This window comes from Synchiropus splendidus, chromosome 10 (genome assembly GCF_027744825.2).
Source record: "Synchiropus splendidus isolate RoL2022-P1 chromosome 10, RoL_Sspl_1.0, whole genome shotgun sequence".
Classification (NCBI taxonomy): Eukaryota; Metazoa; Chordata; class Actinopteri; order Syngnathiformes; family Callionymidae; genus Synchiropus; species Synchiropus splendidus.
The window spans coordinates 23,128,067-23,153,605 of record NC_071343.1 but is presented as its reverse complement, the minus strand read 5'-3'; the positions used below and the strand labels follow the sequence as shown (position 1 = coordinate 23,153,605).

At 40.2% G+C, this 25,539-nt stretch overlaps 1 protein-coding gene across 6 annotated transcripts in view; it reads right to left on the bottom strand.

The window, feature by feature from the left end:
* The window catches only part of lrch1 (leucine-rich repeats and calponin homology (CH) domain containing 1), a 70,032-nt gene that overhangs the window by 40,894 nt on the left and 3,599 nt on the right, over positions 1 to 25,539 (bottom strand). For 5 of the 6 annotated variants that reach the window (XM_053878217.1, XM_053878215.1, XM_053878220.1 and 2 more), the window contains exons 2-9: positions 15,249 to 15,393; positions 10,661 to 10,787; positions 5,630 to 5,735; positions 5,422 to 5,558; positions 5,067 to 5,197; positions 3,532 to 3,619; positions 2,188 to 2,293; positions 1,625 to 1,740 (exon numbers count right to left, since the gene is read on the bottom strand). In XM_053878217.1, the coding sequence (XP_053734192.1) occupies positions 1,625 to 1,740; positions 2,188 to 2,293; positions 3,532 to 3,619; positions 5,067 to 5,197; positions 5,422 to 5,558; positions 5,630 to 5,735; positions 10,661 to 10,787; positions 15,249 to 15,393 (956 nt within the window). The remainder of the gene's footprint in view (positions 1 to 1,624; positions 1,741 to 2,187; positions 2,294 to 3,531; positions 3,620 to 5,066; positions 5,198 to 5,421; positions 5,559 to 5,629; positions 5,736 to 10,660; positions 10,788 to 15,248; positions 15,394 to 25,539) is intronic. The other variant, XM_053878216.1, reaches the window with a different exon arrangement.

Below are 25,539 nucleotides of genomic sequence, written 5' to 3'. Positions count from 1 at the left end.
GTGAACTCATATTTTTTTTTAATGGCAGCTCTATGCTGCTGAACATTACAGCTAAACATTTTAAACTCCTTCAAAGTTAATCGTTAGTCTGTGATATCAACCATTCCTCAGACTTTCATAGTTCACCTGAAACACACACTCGGCTTGTATTAAAACCATGATCATTAGATTGATTATAAAACTTCCCTCGTACAAGGCTCTTTCTGCAGTCCAGCGTTCAAGTGACACAATTTTCACCACATTTTAAACTTGTCCGTTTGCTACTGTTGTGCTGCACTTATCCACATCCAAATGACTAGTCACCGGAATATCTCCAACAAGCAGCAATCACTGCAGTTGTAAGTCCGAACGTCTGCTCCTGTGTGGTCCTGACACTGAGTGGATGGTCACCCAGCGGGTTGAACTCACTTGCTGACAGAAGCATAGCTGCATGAGGCCGACCCCATTTACATTTTTTATAGGAGGCTTTACAGGTTTTATAGGTTTCCACTGACAATATGACCTAAAATATAGGAAAGTCATCAAAAATGACAAGTCTGCATAACTCTTGCAAGCATGTTGTTAGTTTCACTCTATATACTGTACAGTATAGAGGCTCTGGAGAGCAACTGGCGTGCCGCAAGCAAGTAGAGTACACTTTTTTATTTATTTATAGAATCGATATTTTAACAAGGCCTAAATAGAAGAAAGAAAAAGTCTTCATATGAAGGACATGGCCACTTTAAACAATGTGTAAGGCTGTACACTAGTGATGGGTCCCGCAACACCGACGCACCAGCGCGCATGCCGAGCTCACAGAGCAATATCCAAGTCGGTGCGAGTACCGCTTTAAGATCATCACGTGACTGTGTCTACTCAACAAAAACGCACTGTGTTCATAAGGCAGCGCATCTGACAACAGGATGCAACTGCTGGAACTATCTAATCTCCCGGTTCCTTGTGAACGTCTTTGTGGATCTAAGGGGCAGCTCCATGGGAAACGCAAGTTGTCTGCCGTGTGGGACCATTTTGATCTCCGGTCAGAGAATATTGTATTTATTTCAATCTTTACCCAGTTTGTCTCAGATTTTCGCTTGTCTTGTTCCATGCTAATTCAAATTAATTTCAAGGTATAATTTAATTTAGAAAATTTTAAAACATTGGATTTTTTAAAAATAAAAAAACGTTTTTCACATTACGATTCATGTTCACATTATATAAAGATATGGAATAATAATGAATGCAAAGACTTAAATTATATTATTATACACAATAGGTCATCAAATCAGTGTCAATTCAGTCTTTCAAGTCAGTTGCCTGCAGGGATTTTTAATGTCCAGCAGGTGTCAGTTTTCAGTGACACAGTATCAACACAGTATCAGCACAGTGTGTCATTGTGTCCAAACGGTTTATGATGCCTCATTTACCCATCACTACTGTACACAAGAGAAGACAGAGAAGTATGAGCTGTTGCAGATTTTGGGTCTTCATAAGCTACAGTACACTGCTTTTCTCTTCTGAATCAAATGATTTCTCTCTTTAGCAGAAGAAACTATGTTCCTCTAATTCCTAAGATTTTAATTGAACTTTCTTTTTTAACTGATGAGTGCTTGGGTTAAAGGGCAGGTTTGGTCTTCAATCCTACCTTGATGTAGCTATGGAACCGAGCACTGACAGGAGAGTCTCTATCGTCCAAGTGTGCCATCAGAGCTTCTGTAGGACTATCCTCAATCAGACGCACGGAGCTGGCAATGGAATCCACTGAAAGAAGTCAGAAAGAGGAGTAGAAATTCCATGTGAGCCCATAAATGAATGTTCTGTGGCAGCTAAATGCATTGCTTTAACAAACTTTGGTCAAAATGAGAGTCACCTCAATGGTCTTTTATTTTTCATTACCCAGTCAGGCAGACAAACAACATCAATCCATTAGTATATACACTTGTGGGTTTATGTTGTGACTTTGAGTGTGAAAGTGGCCCAGTATAACAAAATTGTTTTTTTGTGTGAGCGTCAGCATGTACCTTTGGATTTACTTCTATTGTGGGCATCAATTCAACAATGTCAGACCGTGGACATACTTTTATTAGGTTGACTATGTCTACAGATTCACATCTTCCTCTGATCAGAGCAGTGTGTCTTTTATGCGCACCAGTTAACAAAATTTAACACAGTGAGTTACAATGAAAATGAAAGCGAGCGTATATATACCTGTGAGTGAGCTGATATGCTCACTGGAGTCATCTTTATCCAACCCCTCCTCCTCAGTGATGTGCTGCAAGGGAACATTGAGACTAAGACTGTCCTCATCAGACGGCTGTCATCACAAAAAACAAACAAAAAAGAAAAAGGACATTTGAATGAGGGTGTACTTAAAAGGCGGTGCAGTGATCAGTGATATTAAGAGCATGATGTCGTGGACTCAAACACAAATAAAATAAGACTAATTAATAGTAACGCCGGCTCCACTAATGCTTTGCTGCTGAGACAGATTGATGCACATGACGACCAGCGGATGGCAGCACGTCTTTGCCAGAATGAATGGCCTCCATCCTCACTTCATCACTATTTCCAAATGAATCAGCAAAAGCAGTCAGAGGTCATAAGACTGATACAATAGAACCAGATTAAAATGGAACCGTGGATTTCTACTTCATGTGTGCTCTGCCATCAAATGGGACCTCCCTATGGGTTAAACCAAGCAAAGGCTTTACTAGTTGACCGTGGTGAACTGCACCCGTAACAGTGGTCACGTTGAACCTTAAATGGAAATCACAGTCACCTCAAGTCCTGGTTTTCTCAGCACTGTTCATCGAGAGACGGAGTCTCGAATGCAAAACCTGGCAGTACAAATATCCTCTTTCAGCTGATGTCGAAACAAGGAGGAGGAATGAGTCCTGCTGCCTCTTAAGCCATCATGAGAGCAGTCTTGAGCCAATAAGATGGATGTGGTAATAAAAGGCTTTTCACAAATGTCCACGTGCCAACTCTCCACAGATAATAGAAGAGGGTCACTTTGTAAGAAAGAGACTGGTGAGCACCCACTGGAGATCGCACCATGGGCATTCCAACCTCATTGGTAGTGGGGACGCTTGGTGGCCACGTAAAGAACACTTAACCAAAGGGTGGCTGGCTTCTGAAACCATCTAAACCTTGGACAGCAATCAGCAATGGCAGAACCATGGCAGCACCAAGGCAGCACCTAAGAACTTAATTTATAGTGAAGTCCTGTGTGAGAATAGAGCACTGATGGAAGCACAAGTGTAGTAGCATATTCTTACAAACAACAAGTAACTGCGATTTGGGGCAAGAATTTAAAACTCTTAATGAGGATATGTTTTTTTTTGTTTGTTTGTTTTTTTTTTTTTTTTACAAGATCGTAAAGAGACATCAAACCACATCTTTTTTCTCTCTTACTCTGTGGCATGAGCTTCTGAACAATTTCATTTTAAGAGAGCTGGGACAAATCATTAATTTACTAGATTATATACGACTTACGTTCGGCCACATTTCAAAGCGCACACACACACACAGACACACACTCATAAACAGTACCTCATTGGCAGAAAGCCTCTTGTCTCCAATGTCACTGCCGACTCCTGAGTCACCGTCCTGCTTCCTCAGCTGCTCCATATCCTCCACACTAGCCACACATGCACATACACACATTGACACAAATGTAAATGCACAGAAGATATAGATACTCATAAATTCAAATCTTAATTGGATCACTACACACTGACTGCATTCACTAAAAGTGTGGCCATTTTCAAAAAGCACGTGTGTCAGTATTGGAAATGTGGTATAGTGAGTACAGTGTCACACCAACCTAGCATTACAGTTTGCATTGCCAATGGTGTGTCATCAGAAAAACCAAAAACTATACATAAGTACTTGCATTTAGAACATTTGTATTCTCTGCGTCAACTGTTCAAGTAGCACTCAACTCAGTCTACAAAGTGGCTGCTTTTTCTTTTGAACAAAAAGAAAAAAAAAACCCAGAATTAAAATATTTCTTGGTCTCATGTTTAAAGAATAGTTCAGTGCATGCACTCCTTGAATCTTACAGTCAAATGTTTTTTAGCCTGAAACTCATTATGTATGAACACAGACAAGAGAGCAAATCATTACGTAGAGCACAGTTTATACAGCTGAAATCACAGCTTTAGAATGTAAAGTCTAGGTACTAATTGATGTGAGTAGGCTCAGATTGAGAAAGAACAAGAGAAAAAAAATTGGGACTTTATTTAAGCAGGAGATTTTGGCAAAGTTCAATGAATAATCTAAGACACAATACCACACCGTCCCACAAATAGCAATATGAAATGGAAAGTGGGTTTCACCTAAAAAGCACATAAAAGAAAATTGTTTCGATTCTTTATTCTGTCTCTGGTTGCTCCTTGATCACTTTGTTTCTCTGAAACACAAGCAGAAACCTGCTTTACAGGAAGTAGTTTTTCTGACCACAAATGGGGATTGTTTCATGTGGGCTTCCTCAGGGAGCACTCAGGACGGCTTACACCAGTTGTGTGTTACAGGCATTTTCAGATGTGGTTTTATATGCTTACACTCAAAGTAAGTCAAAACATGATTGCCCACATTTGCAGTGGTGATGTGTGAAAATGTCCACAAAGGTAAAATCTACGGTGAGGTGGTGCACTGTCAAAATGTGCATACCACAACTGTTAAGACCTAAGAACCTTAATAGAAACGGCAAAATTCAAAACGGATCGTGACTCGGAGCTACCAGTTCTTTATTCACTCCTAATGTTTTCATCTGAACACTGCTTTTCATAGGTACGGCCAAATCACTGCAAAAACAGCACCGACAGAACGTTAAGACACAAGATTTGGTTGGCGACCATAAACAAAAGGCAAAGTTTGAGGTGCATACATTCAAGTAAAAATTGTTTTCAAAGGCAGTGCAGGTGAGACTTCTGAATGAAAATACTTCATGAAAGTACACTAAAATGAGTTCAAGTGTGCTTTCATGTTGTTCAACTCTGAAGCAAATCCAAAAGGAAACACTGCATTGAAAAGAGCATGAATTAAAAAGACCATCATGATCAGAAAAGAAAGCACAAACTGACCTTCCAGTGGAAGGCCGAGATAGGCTGAGGTGCTCGATGACAGACAGGTACACAGAATCAGGCATCCTGTCACTTCGACACGCCTCCATGCTCAGATATTTGAAGATGTGAACTTTGCCCTTGATGCAGATCTAAGGACAGAAAGGCAGTTTTACAGTTTTAACATTTCTAGGGCTTTAATCAACAACAGGTTTGTACAGTTTTGTATTATTATTTATCATTACTATCACCACTCAATATTCAATATAAAGCACAGTGTGTGTTTATCTTGGGTGACCAAAGAGTGTTTATGTGATCAGGTCATCAAACAACTCCACAAAGTATACCTTGGCTACAAACACAGCAAACATCTTACTTGAGCCGGTGGAGTCTGGAGAGGGTTGTTATCAAGGCGTAAAATCTGTAGCAGCTTCATCTTCCTGAAGCACACTGGGATGGTCGACACCTTGTTACAAGAGAAGTCAAACTTGACCAGTGGAAGTTCGGCCAGGTCTGCATGGAGAGGGCACAGGAACATGGAAAGCTGATGGCTGATGCTGAACTGCATGAGATGGCAAGCTTACCGTCAGGAAGGACACACAGCAAATTTCTGCGTATGTTCAGTTCTCTCAGAGCTCGAAGTCGTCCAATGTGACGAGGCAGAGCAGTGATCTCATTACAGCTGACATCCTGAAGACACCATCAATGCAATCACATGATCATGACTTGTACCAGTGCAGCCAGCTCCACACTTTTGTTTTCTGTTAAGATAAACTGGAATGAACAGGAACGCATAATATATATATATATATATATATATATATATATATATATATATATATATATATATATATATATATATATATATATATTTTTTTTTTTTTTTTTTTTTATTTTTTTTTTTTTTTTCTGACATGTATTCAGGGAAAAAAATATATATATATAGGCTGACATGTATGGAGTATTGCTAGGTAAGTATTGATGTGCCCTAAACAGTGTTGGTCTTTGCATTTCTTTTATATTACTTTCATCAAAACAAAACTAAGAATTTGTTTAAAAAAAAGGAAGGAAAAAAAGTTATGCACAGTATTGAGTTGTGCAGAGTAAAATATCACCATGTGCCTTTCGTTAAAGGCTAGAAAAAGAATTGTATTACAGTAATGTATTGCATATTATTTTCCCAGCACTTCCACACATGCATCAACCAAGTCTGCAAAATGTTCTTGTACTTTGTTTTAACCAGTGTTAGGCAAGCACCCTGAGTTAAATGTGGTTCATTATTTCATTATCAATAATTAAATACATAATTGAGAGAGAGACTTGGCTTTATAATACCATTTTGCTGATGTGTGTATTTTTTCATTTCATTGTATTGCTCCTTCAGAGGCACACAATGCCCGATACTGTTCACCCAGGACCAAGTATGTGATGTCTTGAAGATGTGCCACGACAACCTTGGCACCGGACATCCAGGTAAATACCTTCTTGTTATTGTTCTTTGTCTACCACATCCATGAACTTCGTTTATTATCTTCTTCCTTTTCTATCTCTATCTTGAAAACATATGAAATTCACTCAGGTAAGCGTTGGACTCTTGAAAAGGTTCGGGCATCATACCACTGGAGAACTGTTCAGCAGGATGTTAACAAATGGGTAAGCGTTTGTTCATTAAGGACATAGAGTTCAACAATCTGTGCATGTAAAAAAGGTGATCATGAGGTGTTCAGCCCAGTGAGACGGAGGGCAAATCCCTATAAGTTGGGGTCCCAGAACACCACCTGAAGACCAAGACTGCAGCAGTGGCAGACGTTCATGCCAAGGTTAGTGTAATAAATTGGCACAAACTTCAACGTTTCAACAAAAAAACTGACATATAATGATTTCCTTGGTGTTTTATAATTCAACGAGAACATCAAGATTGCCCAACAGAGGCAAAAGAAGGCTTATGAGGCACAGAAAGAGAAAAATGGGAAGTCTTGCCAGTTTGACTTGGGAGATAACGTCCTCAAAGCAAACAAATGCACAGGAGGGCATTTGTAGAGCAACTGGACTGGTCTTATGTTATTGCCTCCACTTCAGAGAAGGAAGTGGCAATGCTGGCAACCAGTGATGGCACACTACTGAAACAGAGTGTCAATGTGTCCCAGCCAAAGCCCAACACCAGACCTCAATTTAGAGGTATTCATTACAGTACAGTACAGGAGTGCAACGGCCTGGATTTGTTAATTAGTCGTTATGTAATATTTTTTTCTACAGCTGCTACTTTCTACAGATGTACTGATTCCTTCAACAGCCACCCTGAGAGAGCAGCCCCCCCCCCCACTGCACAGGTCTGCGCCCAGCCATGATTCCTGGTCAGGTGTGGGATATTTAAACAAGATGCACCCAGACCAAGTCCTGCTGGTATGCGTACAAATACTACTATGAATTACACTGTTATTATGTATTTGTATTACATTAAAGTGACGATTTTAATGTTTGTGTCTGACAATGATTTCAGGTCATGAATCCAGCAAAGAAAGAGATTTTCTTGCTGAACTCTGTTAAGCCAGATAGCTTTGGTGACGAGTGCTGCGAGAGCATCTATAGTTTTATTACAACTGTTCAGTGGTTTGTTTTGTGTACATGTTCTATTGAATTAACAGAAAACATTTATTTGTAAATAATAAGTCACCAACTACCAAGTTTGGCAGAGACCAAAAACATAATACAAGTGATTAAAGAACTGTACATAGTTCTTTAATCACTTGTATTATGTTTTTATTTGTAGCGCTCATAACAGGTATTCACCATTCGTCACCTTGTCCTGTTGGGTTTTCCTCTACAAATCTCTCCTGTGGAATTTTCATCTTGATGGTAAACTGCTTTGTCTTTTTTTTTGCAGATTGTATTCAGGAAAATGGACAAATCAGTTATTTTCACAGTATGCACTGCACTTAACCACTTGAGTTCCATTCTGGTTTAATGAGGTCAGAATCTGAAGGATAAAATAGGATATTGTACTTCTTTATAAAATGTATAACAATTGTCTAATGCTGAGTGGTGCATCACATTGATGGAACGTTTCCTCATTGAAGGGTAAGACTAATAAATCTTTAACAACATGCAATATGAACTAAATATCTTCTACATCTAAAGTCATGGACAAACCTAGTGGACCAATGAAGTATTGCTCCAAGGACACTGAAGCCTATATACAAAATCCCAAAGGCCCAAAAAATGGAACATGCGGTAAGCACATGATGCATATGTGGTTATTCAACGTGTGCAATTCACAGTAATCTTGATCTTTCAAAGCTTCCGACTGCAGAGGCCAACAGGTGCTTCAGGAGGTAATTGCAATTGAATACGTATTTCTATTCTGAATGACAGGTATAATACTAATACTAATACTAACACTAATATTAATTTTTTTCTAATAGAGAAAAAAATGTGTCCTTTTTGTTTTTAGTTTTTTTAAAATAGTATAAAGACGTTTAGTAGTTTGACGTAAAAGGTTAAATGATTTCCCATCACATTCAATCTCTGGATTGCTTCAAACCTATATTGTACAGTTGCCAAAGGATACTCCAGGTGATGAGGTGATACTCAGGTGATGAGGTGATACTCCAAGAGGGAGATGGCTCACCTTCAGAGAGGCTAGGTCTAGGGCTAATGTCTTTTTTTTAAGTTTTCCCACTTACAATGCATGTGGAAGTCTATCATTTTTATCAAAGGCATCCTTCAACTATGAGTGACGGAATTTAAAACAAAAATCCTGAAAATCACTGTGTTATAATAATAAGTAATTTGCATTTTATTGCATGACATAGGCATTTGATCGCCTATCAACTAGTAAGAACTTAGGTTCTCACAGACCTGTAGTTCTTCTTTAAGAAGCCCCCTGTTCTCCACTCATTACCTGTCTTAACTCTACCAGTTTGAACTGGTTACCTGTACAAAAGACACCTGTCCACACACTCAATCAAACGAATTCTAATCTCTCAACAATGACCAAGACCAGAGAGCTGCACACGGACATCAGGGACACAATTGTAGGTCTGCACAAGGCTGAGATGGGGTGCAGGACAACAGGCAGCTTAGTGAGAGGGCATCAACTGGTGCAATTATTAGAAAATGGATGAAGCCATCAATGACCATGAGGAGAGGAATGAACCCAGAAGTACACAGTATGGATTAAAATCCTGCAGTGCACATAATCTCCCCCTGCTCAAGCGAGCGCACATGAAGGCCCGTCTGAAGTTTGCCAAAGACTATCTGGATGATCCAGAGTAGGAATGGGAGAAGGTCATGTGATCTGCTGAGACAAAAGTAGAGCTTTTTGGTCTTAAACTTCATTCACCATGTTTGGAGGAAGAAGAACGATAAGCATGAACACCATTTCAACAGTGAAACATGGAGGCTCTTTGGGGATGCTTTTCTGTAAAGGGGACAAGGCGACTGCACTATTTTGTGAGCAGGATGGGGCCACGTAGGGCTGTGTATTGTGGCCAACAATCTCCTTCCCTCAGTAAAACCATTGAAATTGGGTAGTGGCTTGGTCTTCCAGCATGACAACAACCCAAAACACACAGCCGGACAGTGTGTGGCTCTGTAGGAACCAGCTCAAGGTCCTAGAGTAGCCTAGCCAGTTTCCAGACCTGAACCCAACACAAATCTTTGGAGGGGGTTGAAGGTCTGTATTGCCCAGCCAGCCCCAAAACCTGAAGGCTTTGGAGAAGATCTGAATGAAGGAGTGGGCCAAAATTCCTGCAAAACTGCTCAAGAACTACAGAAAACATCAAATCTCTCTAATTGCCAACAAAAGTTTCTGTACCAAATATGAAGTTCTGTTTTTCTGATCAAATAAATAAAATGCAATAAAATGCAAATTGATTATTTATGTTGTCCCACAGCCCAAAGACATGCTCAGTAGGTTAATTGAACACTCTAAAATAGTTCCTAGGTCTGCGTATGTGTGTGAATGGTGTGTGTGCCCTTCAATGAACTGGCAACCTGTCCAGGGTGTATTCGTGTCACCCAATGACTGCTGGAATAGGCTCCAGCACTCCCTGTAACCCTGAACAGGACTAAGCAGTGGTTGATTTCATGTCTCCATAATGAGGAAACCTGGATTGTGTATTTGCCATGGGACCCAGGTCCATCAACATCCAAACAAATAGTAAAAAATGAAGGCTTCGAGAAAGAGTATATTTAGCATTTGCATTCCATGACAGCATGGTGAAGTAGTGGTCAATGCTCACAACAAAAAGCTTGGGAGTCCAAGTCCAACTTGTGGCAACTGCTGAAGGAACCTTTCTTTTGCGCTGGTTGTACAATCACCTTGACCATGCAAGGATTTCCTTCAGACACTTAGGTTTCGTTCTGAAGTCCAAAAATGTACTCAGGTTTATTGATGACTCCCAGTTGAACTGTACTGGGCGTCCCCTGTATCTTGCCCCTGGGATCACCAAAGATGAATGAAATGATGTTTGTAGTCCTTGTTCGACATTTTGCTCTGCAGGGTAATGATCTAATAAGACTTGGGTGTGAGCACTAACCCAAGACTATGGAATAAATTCGAAATACCATAAAAAGCATGCCATGTCAGTACGTGATCGTGTAAAGGGCCTTACCAGCTCCATGAGGCTGTGAAGCTTCCAAATGGTCTCTGGCAGATTGACCAGCTTGTTGTTGCTGGCATTCAGGACCCTCAGAGGTAACTCATGCAGACAGGATGGCAAGAAACTCAGTTGGTTCCGGCTGCAAAAAAAAGTTCAATAAAAGCTAGAATGGTTTCCATGAGCCTGAAATATTTCAGAGATCCTTATACAACTCGTAAATGAGAGTTTGAAATGCAGATATGAGTGGACAAACCTCCTCTCATAGCTGAGAAAAAAGAAAAACATTCCTTGATCCAAATGCCAAAAATGGTCCTATCTCCAAATGTTAGACTCCTTTAAAAAGACCAGACGGTTATCAAAATCACTCCCAAAATTGAATCATTTGTTTCTTGTCCCACATCACATATTTCCGGAAAATTTCATCCGAATCTGTCCACAACCTTTTAAGTTATTTTGAAAACAGACAAACCAACACCATTGAAAACACAATTAATGTGAATGAATGAATGAATGACATGGGTGGTCACACACTGACACCAACTCGAAGTTTCTGAAAACCTTGTATAGAGAGGTACTTATATTATATTTGGTGCCTAGGTTGACAAGATGGGACCAATGGTCCATGTGTATCAGAACGCTAATCCCATCATTTGGGCGTCTCCATCAAACAGCGACTAGCTTCGGTTCTGTCACCGTTAACTGCAGCGTGCTTCAGCTGACACTGCATTAGCCATCAAAATAACTCGGGTACAGCAAGGTCCCAGCACAAGACAGTTTTCAGACAGGCTGGCTTTGGCATACCGTGTTGTCTTGAGCCATTACTTGTCATCCAGTACTTCAGTATAGTTCTATTGCTTACTTCTTCAGGATTAGGGTTAATGCTAGGCAGCCACAGGAGAATCAGTGCCCAGTTCACATACCCAAATACTATGGCGTCAGCACCGTATCCAATGGAGAGTTTACACTCACCACAGTGAACCCTGTTTTCTGATGATGTTAGATTCAGGTGTTGACTGCGCTGTGTAAATAAACACTGCAGCCAACACAAAGCGGTGATTGAGTCAGTTGTTTCTGTCTCTGTGTAACTGGCACCTAAGTGGGACCAGTACACTGAAGAGCAAGGAGGTTATGACGACCACAGCGTGGAGAGAGCCAAGAGAAGCTGCATTCAGGATTACACTTTTAAATAGGGGTGAAGATCGTACCACACAACACCATGTGATATGATACACAATACATGGTCAACAGTACAGATATTATCACAACACTGTTTCATTCTCATATTATAGCAATATTGCGATAAACTATACACTGCTATATAATTGTCTAACAACAGATCAAAAAATGTGAGGGGAGGCAAGCCAGTTTCTTCTGACGCTGGTCCCAAGCCCGGAAAAATGTAGAGGGTTGTGTCAGGAAGGGCATCCGATGTAAAAACTTGCCAAACTAAAGGATGTGGATCAGTCAAATGAATATCATACCAGATCGGTCGAGGCCCGGGTTAACAACGACCGCTATCAGTGCTGTTAACCAGCAGGGTGCTGACGGAAATTGGACTACTGTAGGTACTTTGAAGTGCTCATGAATGAGGAAAATGAGATAGAACAAAGAGTAGTGGCCATTGTAGATCAGGACGTGGCAAAGATTAGTAAGGCTGAAGTGAGAAGGGCATTGAAGAGGATGAAGGGTGGAAAGGCTGATGATATACCTGTGGAGATGTGGAAGCGTTCAGGAGAGGTGGCAGTAGACTTTTTGACTAGAACAATTAACAAGTTCTTTGAGAGTGAGAGGATTCCTGAGGAATGGAGGAGAAGAGTGCTGGTGCCCATCTTCAAGAACGAGGGAGAGGTCCAGTGTTGTGGCAGTTATAGAAGGATAAAGTTGATGAGCCATACAATAAAGTTGTGGGAAAGAGTCGCGTAAAGTATATTAACTGCAGATGCAGTGTTTGCTTTGAGGATGTTCATGGAGAAGTACAGAGAAGTTCAGAAGGAGCTCTATTGTGTCTTTGTGGGCCTGGAGAAAGCATAGTTAGCAGAGTGCCAAGGGTGCAAAGGGTGTCTGGAACAAACCCAATGTCCCTGTTAGGTTTGTGATGCAGATATATATATATTCCGAATGACCACACAGGACAAAACATTACCGATTGTCAGTGGCAAGTGATGGCTCCGTGGGATTTAAAGAAAGAGAACCTTGTCTGTATTACCACAGATAATGCTGCAAATATCAGACTGGCAGCTTAAATCAATGGCTCAATAAGGTTGCAGTGCTTTGGTCACAGACTACACTTGGCCACAGATAAGCAGGTTCCCGTCTTACTAACAGTACTTAGGTAAAATTTGGGGGTAGCATTTATTAGTACTAAAAACAGTGTTATGAAGATAGTTGCTTTGTTTGAAGCCCTGTTTATACCGTATATACAAATGTGTGCTAGTTTCATGAATGACCAGAGCCCGAATTAACCACAAGAGTTAAAACTGAGCTGCTGCATGAGGGAAATAAAAATACATTTTACACCAAAAAGGGTCAGGTGAACTGCACTTAACAACACCTAACTGATATTTTGGATGTTGATTACACATACATGACATTTACTCAAAACAACAATAAAAATCATGGTAATGAGCTAATGGAAATATTTATTGTCCTTTCTGAGAATGCTATGAACGATCCTAGTAACACCCGTGCAATTGGCCTTCTCTTACAGCTGGAGAAAAAAGAGGGTGCTTGTCGAGGTGCAAAATAAGTTGAACCTCCCTGAGCGCTTACTCAAGACTGGTTATCCAACCAGGTGGGGGTCTTGGCCGGCCATGGCTGGCGGGATCATCAAGCAGCAGAAGGCCATTGCCCAAATGCTCTCAAACAAGCGTAAGACAAGGCACCTTGCCCCTCCTCGAAGGAAATTGAGGAGTTAGAGGGAGTTGATAAGTCACTCAGCCCACTGGTTGAATTTACAGATGGGCTGTCTGCTGAGAAATGTGTAAGTGTATAAGTAATGTGTGTCGTTTCTCAAGCCCACTCTCAACCTCTTCAATAGCTCCATATTGGCAGTCAAAGATGATGGCACGGCTCTCACCAGAAGCGTTAAAATTTAAATCAGAGACTACCTCAACAAAGAATACCCTGATGCCCCAGCACAAGAGCTGCTTGGCATGGCCAATGTCATGGACCCAAGATTCAAGTTTAAATATATGAGGGAAGACAACTGACAACCTATTGAGGCCAGACTGTCAGATGAGATGACAACTATAATGGTAATTCTAATCATAGTTATAGGAGATTTGTCAAAATCTAAGGAATCAAAATTTAATATACTTAAAGGCTATAGTGTGTTTCTATTCAGCTATGTCATTCACATTTTTCTTGCCCCTGTAGAAACAGCAGTGATGCATGGTGTGGAGGTTGCTGCTGTCACAAAGAAGAGGAAGAAAAGCCTGGGAAGCTTCTTCAAGGTCAGAGAACTTCTCCACAACTGGCTACAACTGTAACAGTTGATTTACAATCCTACCTTCATGCAGCAACAGTGGACGCTAGCGTGGTGGAATGCATAACAGAACCACTATCCACGACTCTCCAAACTGGTGAAGAAATATCTTTGCATCCCAGCCACAAGTGCCAGACCATATAAACAGGCTGGTGTTTCTAGCTAAACACCACTATAATTAATCATGGTTGAATATAAATGTTAAATTATTGTTATTGATGAAATGTAGTATAATGTTCAATAAATGTTGCAAGTGCAAAATCTAGAATTGAATAATCGTTTTAATAATCGTGATTAACCCTTATCGTTCAGTGCTAGTGTCTGCTACAGGGGATTCAAAAGTAGGTCTTGGCTGCATGTAACGCAGATAATGAGCTCATGTCACAACATTGGGTCTATCCATCTTCTTGCCTTCTTCGAGCTGCTGGCTGCAGAGACCTGCTCTTCTTTGGTACAACTCTGATGCACCTGTAGCAGACGTTGTTTCTTTTTGCACTTTTTGTCCTTCCAGTAATGTCACAATCACATGTCACAGTTGAAAAGAATTTCAATTAAGGACCTTTTCTGCATGACGAAAATGAATGAATGAAGTCACAATGTCCTTTTAATTTAGGAGACGCAGTTTTTTGCAGAGGGGCAGTGGTGTTTGAAGGTGGATATGAAAGTTTGTAGTGTACTGCCCTTTTATGTTGCCACCACCTTAGCACAAACGGGACACTCTGGCTTGTCCGTATTTTGAGATCATCTCACTTTTCTTTTCTAGTTTCTAGGTTTCTAGTCAGTTTTTCCAAAAGTTCTGTAGTGCATCTCACGTGAATGAACATGCAGCAGAGAGACACTCTTCTCATTCCATTCTCAAACAACAGTGGACTGGGACGCGCCTGAGACCGTGCCAAGAGTAAGCGCGGTCAGCGCTGTCAGCAGTCCATTCTCCCTGGCCATGTTGAAAGAGAAGGGCAAGTTTACCACAACAGGCTGAAGTTTGGAAACGAAAGTCAGAGGAAAAACAAATCCGCTGCATACAATAACAAGTTAATTTTTCGATTCGATTATTTGTGGTAGGCTTAATTTCACCTTCATTTCAAAGTTTACTTGGCCAAAGAATGATGTGAATACCTGATATTTAAGGATGTGAGTGACTGCAGTCTGATGATGCTGCTTGGGATGGTCCGGATGCAGTTGTGATACAGATTTAGACTTTCCAAGGCAACAAGGAAACAGATCTCAGATGGCATGTCAATAAGTCGATTCTTCGATAAATCTGCAAAAAAACAAAAACAAACAAAAATAAATAAATAAAATACATTTAAAAAAGCAATAAATCAATCCTAAAGTCACACATTCCAGCAAAATATACAAACACATGAGCACACAGGCACACAAAAGAGCCACTCGTCATATGCATCACAAGAAACTTTTTTCAAATATTCAGTCCAAGTGTAGAAATCTGAATTAAGTTCAACTTCTTTTCGAAAGCACAATCTACCCAATCCTGCAGCAATAGGTTCCAGGTTCCAAATGTATGGCCTTCAAGAAGCTTTGATGCCACAACTCGTAGAACAGGAAGAATTTTTAAAATCCTAATTGGGAACAGCCTTATTAATCTAAGCCTACACTTTATCCCTGCCAATTGTAGGCATGGGGTTTTACCTGCCGTCCGTCAATCTTCACCCGTCAATATTCACATCAGTACATGCTGTCACTCTGGAAAGTACTCACGGTTCTTCTTGATACAAAATATTGGGGATGCAACAAATTTTAAATTTGTAGCAGAATCTGAAGCCAATAAAATTTTAAATGCTAGGCCGAATACAGAATAATACAGAATATCCAATGTAGTTTTTACTATTTTTAAAAATAATGTTTCACATACAGAACACATACATTTTTGTCAAATGAAGTTAATGTTTAGATTACTGAATATTTTTGACATATTTTCAATGTTTCAGACTTCTTTATAATAATAATGTATATAATATAATGATAATGATAGAAACAAAATTTACCATTATATAATGGGTTGATAATGCAAACAAAAGGCTCTCGATGGTTTGGTTGAACACTCATCGAAAACTGCTCAGGTCGATTAGAAGCGAAAACTATCATTTAGGTGGCTCTGCATGGTGTTTGATTGCATCACATGCCACTATTTGGCTTATTTATTTATTTGATTATTTTGTGTGTGTGTTCCTTGTACTTGAAATACTCATTTCTGTTTGACATAAAGAATACAGTGTTAGAAGCTTTGTAGCCTGGGGATTTTTTAGGCTGAAAATGACAACATTATCCAGGCCTGACTATTTACAGTGATGTTTGTCATGCCATGTTGTCCTGAGAACCTTGAATTTCCACACTTCTTGAGATGAAATTAATTAAAAATATAAAATCAGAAAGTTGAGTTGAGAAAGAACATTCGCAATCTCAGTGCCTTTCAATATAATAACAAATGATATACAAATATAGTAATATCATTGAAAAACAACCAAGCTGCACAGATGGCCAAGATTTGAGCAACATTTGAGCAACATTTGCTCAGAGCTTACACCGGTTTGAATTGGTGAATCATTTCCGCTATGTCAAGTGTGTGTCAGGCTGTGTGTGCATGCATGTGGGCATGTGCACGTGCATCCTTGCAGCTGCGACCTCTCCTTGCTCAGGAAGAAACAGGAATCACTAGCTAGATGCAGCTCTTTTGATGACTGCAACTGTTCTGTGCCGTTAAGACAGAGACTGAAAGGGCCAAATTCGCCACCTCGTATTACTAAACTAGAAAGGGCCTTTTTTTTTTTTTTTTTTTTTTTATAATCAGAGGTTTCTACTAAACATTTCACGTTTAACCATTTAGGTGCCAAGCAGTGTTACTGCATTCAAATAAGCTGCAAACATTCAGCCAGAAGTAGTTCCTACTAACTTACACAAGCTGGTAGCGTGCTTATATGCTTAAACTAGATGTTGACACAACCATAGGAGTGCCATCCCATTCCTTACCAAACCCCAACTTGCATCTGTCTTTTAAATGACACGGTGCTGTTCGGTCTAAAAGCAGTGGTGCATCGCAGTACCTGGAATGTGGTGGAAGCGTTGTCAAAACGATGATTAGGAATGAAGAAAAAAAAAGCGGCAGAAATAGCGACAAATGCTGTCAGGGCTGTGGGAGAAAATCTAGCGTGAATAGCAACATAGCGTTCACAGTGCTGCCACAAACTACAGTGTAAATCTGTAGTTGATGTAAGTATGTAATTCACTATGGCTTCGGACATCATGATACAAATCTGATGAGTGAATTTAGTCTCATCCTAGGGATGGGTGATATGGAAAAAAATGTGATTTCAGCAAAAACACTGTTTATCATGATAATACATTTTCTTCCAATTCCATGTGTTGCACACTACAGTGTCTTTTGAAAATGTTTTATGATGAAACGTATAGTGGCATTTGTCTCCAACATCATCATGTTTAAATATAAAAGCTGACTAAATAGAATAGAGTAAAGATAACAAATTCAATGTTTCACATTTCTGGTAGAACCTGCTCTTGTCTGACAGACTGCTCTGCCAGCTTTATTTAGGGGACAAATTTCGCTGTCTGTCTGCTGTATCTCATGTCTCTTGACAGTCTACTTTAACTATGGACCAGTCTGGACACATTTCCTAGATGCTATTGAAGAAATATTAGAAATAATGTGAATAAATGATCATTTAGTCATATTCTAGATTTCACTATTACTTTTAGAATTTGTTGATGGTCCCTAACTGATGCCGGGTTGTAGCATTAGTGCTGCCTGTGAGAGTGTGTCAGTGAACCCTTATCAGGCACAGAAGAGTACGCCGCCGCCAATACCGTAGCAGATGTCTGTCCAATATCCAACTATTTTCACCACTGTGTTTCCACCTTATCCCACTTATCCCAAACACTTTTTCATGCCAAACTTTTTCATTTATCTTATGCTTTTATCTCAAACCATTTACAACCTTGAGAAATAATGGTATCAAAGATTAATATTTAATAAAAAAAAATCTAAATGAACAATTAAAAAGAAGAAAAAAAGTCTCAGGCCTGTTAATCCAATGCAAAGTATTTACATTGTACATCATTTACAGCCAAAAACTCCAGCTCATGGAAGGCTCTTTGTCACAGGTGAATTTAAGAACACCTACGATCAACAATAACAACATTCGAACTTGACCTATTGACCTAACAATTCCATGGGCACTCATATTGCCACTATATTCAACTACCACACACCTACATGCAAGGAGGAGAGTTCCTATGTGAACCACCATGCAACGGGAATAACGTCTTTTGGATATCTCAACCCCTAATATCATATTTAGTCGATAATAAATTTGGAAGTAATGCAATATATATAACCATCAAAACTATGTTGCCAATGCAGGGGCATACATTGTAGGAGTAGACATTGAAATAACTGATGAATTGAGAGAGGTCACGTTGAAAGTTAAAGCTAATTGTCTTGTTGGTTCAACAGTCACATCTCTTTCTCAACCAACCATTCCGTCAGGCCAAATTTAAGCAAACAATGTCGAAATTGACAGTCCAAATTATGTTGTTCCATGGAAACCGGTAGCAGCGGGAGAGAAAATACTTGGCTTAACTGGATGCTTTATACACAGTGTAAAAAAAGAAGTGTAGTTTTTACAGGAAAACGCTGGCAGCTATGGTTACCAGAGAATTCCTGTAAAATACACAGCAGCGCCATAAATAACTGAGAAAATATGTCAACTGATATAGTGTGAGTGAAATAGAGTGTTTATTTATTTATATATATATATATATATATATATATATATATATATATATATATATATAGAGAGAGAGAGAGAGAGAGAGAGAGAGACTGTAAAATTCACTTATAAACTCGCAAAAATGATTACTAGTCCCTCTACACAAAAATGGATCTTTAGAAATGAAAAGGGGAACATATCAATTTTGGCAAATTTATTTGAACGGCAGCACCAATGTTCACAAGTGACTCCATTTTGCCGGAAACTTACCTAAACAAAAATTACAACTTTTTTTTATTTCCACAATACACTGGATTTCTACTAAACGACCAAACAGGAAAAAAAAGAAAAAAAGTGCATTTGTATGACTTGCGAAAACAGAAATTACACATTGTGTCTTAATTTCCACAATTGATGATGATTAATACCTTTATTAAGGAAGTGGTAACATTTAAAATGTTGATCACCATATTCAAATTTAACAAAAACTAGTGCACCTGTATGACTTGCAAAAATATAAATATATTGGGCTTCACACCACTTGTAATGGGCAAGTTCCTGTATCAGGGTTAGGACGCGAGGGTTCACACTGTGATGGCGCTTCATGTTTTTGTTCTTCACTTAGGTTCCTCCATCCGGATTTACTGAGAAAAAACACCTGCAAAGTAAAATTATGGAAAGAAATGGGAAGAATGGTATTCAAGCTTAGTCTGTGTCTCACATTTCATAAATGTGAACTATTTTTTTTCTTTTTTACAAGGTCCTTCAAGTACTGAGCTAGATCATATTACAAGACTCCCTCAATGGCCTAAACAAGGTGGGAGACCAGGCAGGGATACATGAAAATAATCATGGCCATTAAAGATAGAGTTCTTTATTCCTTTACATTGTGGACGTTATTAACCAGGAGATCAGCAACTGCTGTGTCATACGTCTCTGAAGTGAGCGGAGGACCATAGGTGTTCGGATCGTACTTGAATTCACTCTTAGTGATTTCACAATACCTGCAAAAACATGTGTCACATACCGGTGTTGGTTGTCAAACGTTGTAGACCTGGAGAGCACAGCGTGCCGTCACAATCTCGTCACATTCATGCATGTCCAATGCAGCGAGTGTCACATGTTTGTCAAATTTATTGTGAGATACACAATTCTCATCGTGGGGATTGTTTTTGGCATATTGGGATATTTGGTATATTGTGTACGATAAGTTATTGCTCATCCGTACTAGCTGCTCTTCTTGTGTTTGTTCTCCTAGGTCGTTGCTGCATTCCATGTCTTCAACGGCTGATTATAAAGATTAACACTGGAATGCACCTACAACAACAACAAACTGAAAGCGAGATTGAGGTGGCGGGAAGGAGATATCCCAGAACAATACCCCCTCTTTTCATAGGTTTGAGCTAAAAAGATTTACTGCTTCCATGTAATTCTATACTTACATGCTAGTGTCCAATGCTAGCGGCGATAATGATAATTATTATGATAAATACGTTTTCATTCGATTCCATGTGTTGGACACATTACAGTCTCTCTTGAAACTGCTTTATTATGGAACTTATTAGCAGAGTTTGTCTCCAACATCATTCAATGCTTCATGTCTCTGGTTGAACCCAATCATGTCTGACAGACTGCTCTGCCAGCTTTATTTAGGGGTTAAATTGAGCCATCTGTCTGCTGCATCTCATGTCTCTTAACAGTTGACTAACTATGGACCATTCTGGACTAGTTCTGTGTTAAAAAAAAATCGATTTTCCGATTCTGAATCGATTCGTACATCAATTCCATAAAATCAATTCGTATGTCCAAAGATCGGATTAATTAATTTACGTTTTAACACATATTCTCCAGGTGAAGTCCAACCCCTTTGACGACCTCACGAATCACGTGACGCGACATCACCCAGCGCTCCTTTCCAAGCCATCCAAAGTAACAGAGCCACACTACGCTATGGTGTCTCGCAAACGCCTGTTATCCCAAACATGCACCAGTCAGTAAGAGAAAACGTGAAAAGTAAGCTTCAGTCAGCAATCAGGGTGGGTATTACAAGTGATACGTGGACATCTTCGCAATCTTACACGAATCTGACAACTCACTATATTGATGAGGAGTGGAACCTCTTCTCGTACGTACTACAGACCACAGAGAACTGTTCACGTACTGCGCAATGACCGTCAGGTTGCTGTGAAGTTAGTAACCAGCACTCTGTTTACATTTTCAGTGGCTGAGAATATCTTTTTTTTCATTTTGATAATAACATAAAAATGCATTAGTATTGAACAGCAGCATCTTTTGGGTGAATTTTTAATGTCATATTTCTAATAATGCACCAGTCCCATGAGCAGTCACATCTGGCGTTCTGTGTCGGGATCTTTATGATGATTTACTATGAATCCTTCATTAATTTCCTGTTGAATGTCAATATGATACTAGTATTAATACTTTGCGTAACTTGTCATGTGATTATGGCAACAGCTCAGAAAATGGTTTAAATACTAACCTGAATCGAGATTGGATCAGATCGAATCGAATCAGATCGAATCGTGATAATCGATTCTAAGTCATGAGAATCGGAATCGTATAGATTCTTGAAATTAGAGTCGATACCCAGCCCTATTCTGGACACATTTCCTATTAGAACTAATGTGAATAAATGATCATTTAGTCATATTCTATTCTCCAAATTCTCCAGCCCTTTGTCTTGTGTGATGAAAAACCTTTTCACAATTCTCTCTCCAAGAATGGCTGTTGCCATATTTAAGATTTTGCTAATACTTGCTGCTAATGCTACTAGAATTTGGTGATGCTCCCTGGTGGGGGATCGTAGCATTAGCACTCCCTGTGAGAGTTTGGCCACAATCAGTGAATAGATAAATACAGATCCAGAGACTCAAAGTCGCCCAATGTCATTATCAAAAGTTCCCTGTATTAAAAATAAGTTTAAAACTATGATCGAGAACCAAAGTCCACCACACTCTCCACAACTGTCAAACGCCATTATCGGTTGTCAAACACCAGGGAGCTGGAGAGCGTGGCACGCCGTCATGGTCTTGTCACGTTCACGTGTGCAAGTCCAATGTAGCAAGTGCAGCGTGTTAATCAAATTTATCGTGAGATGCAGAATTGTCACCCATCCCTAGTCTGCACTCAGCCTTCGTTGTTGTAAACCAGTGTTACTTCTGTGAACGCTGACTCATTTGAAGTAAAAATTTCCCTTGATCTCATGTAATTTCTTTAAGGGATAATAGCAAAATTACCTAACAATCGGCAAGGCTGATTATTGGCGAGGCACGTTATCGGCGCCAATATTTTTTATCATGACTATGGATGTCCCAATACTAATACTAGCATCAGCACTTGCTCCCGATACTGGCCTATTTGGCTGTACTCATCAAGCACTTGCTCAATACAGCACCCGATACATACCACGGACGAGGTGTTCCCTCGCGAAATTCTGCAGATTCAGTGCAGGTTTTTATGCGGCTGTCTCCTCTCCCGCAAACAAGAGTAGTTGCTAGCTCATGCCACATTTGCCCTTTTTCATATAACAAATATACTCCCCATTGCGCAGCACTGTTGTGGGCCTCCACTGCAGCCACGGTTCTATTTTTTATGGTGCACCACACGCCACCAAGTGTCCTTCGGACGGGTATTCAGCTCGTAAAGAGTGGCATGACTAGGATGTTATTCGCATTTTACTGTGAAAGAGATCCACTTGTATGTCTGCCCCGATGAGATTTGTCTTTGATAAGCTGATTTCTGACCCACTCCAGCTCCACTGTAAAAGAAACGACTCATAAACGTGAATGTAGTAATCAATAAAAATCCCAATAATGGCGTTAGTAATTACAGAGACATGATTCGATGATCTGCACAGCCCTGCACCAAGCTAGCGTTACATTATGCTGCTGCTACTTCCTTCCATTGTGCTGCTTCAACTATCCCTTGTGGTCGTAGAGCGTAACCCCATGAATGGCAGAACCATGTATACGTAAACAGGACACAGTAGCAGGATGCTTATGTTTATTACATTATAACATAATAAACATAAGTGGTAGCTCTGCAAGCTAGTTGCACCCAACATGTCTGCGAAACACAACGAAGCTGCTGATAATATCAAAGTGTGTGTGTGTGTGTGTGTGTGTCTGTGGGCGTGCGAGTGGGGTTGTGTGTGTGTGCATGCGCGTATGTGTGAGTGACAATGAGAGATTATAGTATAGAATGTAAAATGGTGCTGATTACATGACAAGCTACACAGTCAAGCAACTAGGGATGCACCTATCCGACCTTTATGGTCCAGATACTGATACCTGGCCTTTGGATATCGACCCATACCAATACTGATCTGATACCAGTGTTAAAGTATTAACCACCTTTCCGTGCTGTGGGACAACACTGGTCACACTTTGAGTAGAATACAAAAAAGACTACATGTGGAATAACAATCTTGATATTTATTTAAACATTTACCAATTGTTGTGAGATGACATGACGGATTGAGCATTACACCACCAACTACCACCAACCCCCTTATCCTCCACAGCTCAGTCTCTCAATGGCGGTATGGTATTCAGCGCCAGAACCTCCAAGAAGCAGTCGCTCATCCCGCATTCTGGTGCAGCATTCTGGTTGCACGTCACCGTCTTCACCCAGTCCGGGACAAGAACACGTGGTTGAGCCCGTCATCTCAGGCTAGCCTGGACCTGGCATTCTGGAAATCCTGAGTGCATCTTTCGGCAGGAGTGGCTATGGTCTGTGTCCAGCGATACATGCACGTCTTTGCAGATGCATTCCTCCTGGGCTGGGGGGTCACCTTAGACGGGTACAGCATGGGAGGAGTTGGGTCCGGCCCCACGTGATGACGTGGGTAGCGAGTTGTCACTGAGAGCGCGCCACGTCCTGAGTGTGTTAAACCTGGGTGCGGACAGGATGTCCAGAGGTGCTCCCGCAAAATGTGGCAGATGCAGTGTGGCAGCGGTTTGGGACTCCAGTTGCAAATCGTTTTGCTTTGAAAGAGAACGCCAAAGCTCTGCTGTGGTTGTCACTGAAGGCTGTGGACAAACACATGCTTGGGGTGAATGGGCTGGGTGATTCAGTGTCGCCGCAGGTTCTGCTTCACATTCCCCCGCTCAGGTTGATGATGCCTTAATGTCACACCGGACCGGAAGGTGTAGCCACGCTAACAGCTAACAGCTAACAACACTTTTGCTGCTTCAACTGCTGGTGCTTTTTAATCTAAACGCACTTCCCTGCACAGCATTTTCCCATACATATGCTGCAGAATGAAAACTTTAAATGACAGATTGAAAGAACCTCCACAGCAGACATGCTGCTGCCGAGTGACCAGTAGTGTCAGTATACACACACATATAGTTCATGTCGCAGAAACCCCAAATACAAACCCAAAATCAAATCTGAGGATTTTTTTATTTCCTGACAAAAAAATAATTAAGCAATTGAAATATTTAACACTTCAATCAGACTAGATCAGCGTGCTCATCAGCCCGTATGCCTCATATACTACATATAGTTGAAGCTCTGAAGACAGTACAGTAGAACCCTTAAGAAAACTGCTAGAGCAATCTCCCAGCTGTCTCTTCTTCCCAGACAAACCCATTACATAAGAGGTTAGAAACAGAACTTGCCACACTGAAGTCAACTCCAAAATTGGGGCGAGACACCATTGGAAAAAAAAACCCATTTATTTTGGCAATCGTAGTTTTAAAATTTGCTGGTGGAAATGAGAAGTATAATGTCCTCCACCTGAAGCTTGTCTGCGACACCCACTTACAGTGAGTGTACTGTTGCCCAGAAGCCCTGATGGAGAGGTCTCAATATCATTCACAAATTGTGGATGAGGCTAATTTATCTACATGCTAATTCAGAGAAATCCATGAGTTGAACTAAGTAGGGCTGCACCGATCAATTGATCCACGGTTTTATGACGTCATCAATGACAAATATGACACTGTTTACTGTGTATTGATTTATTTTAAATTAGTTGCTATTTATATTTATAGATGTAAAATGTTATGTAGAAATGTTACTACTCTTTATAATTTCCTGTCAAGATGTAAAAATGGCATTTCTCTGGTGAATCACATGAGTTGCGATGCTGCACCCCTGCCTGTAGAGCAGATGTTATATAATGGTATTGGTTGACTCTGAGTCTCTGGATCGGTGTTTGTTTTATTGGTCCCCATAAGAATTCACTGACCATGGACACACTCTCACAGGCAGTGCTAATGCTACAACCAGCTACAATCAGCTAGGGACCATCAACAAATGCTGATTCAGTATTATTAGTGAAATCATCAATCATGCCAATAAAAAAACAACCATTTTAGGAGAGAATTGTGGGAAGATTTTTCATCACACCGGACAAGGGACTGACAGTTGTGGATAATAATTAGTGTATAATAATTACAATTACAATAATTCACATCTCGAATACTTCTTCAATAGCATATAGGAACTGTGCTCATAGTTAAAGTCAACTGTTAACAACAGACATGAGATACATTGGGGACAGCAGCAGCTCCATTTAACCGCAAAATAAAACTGGCAGAGCTGTCAGACATGACCGGGTTCTACCAGAATGATGTGAAACATTGAATTTCTCATCTTGACGCTTAAACATAAACAAATGGTGTTGGAGACAA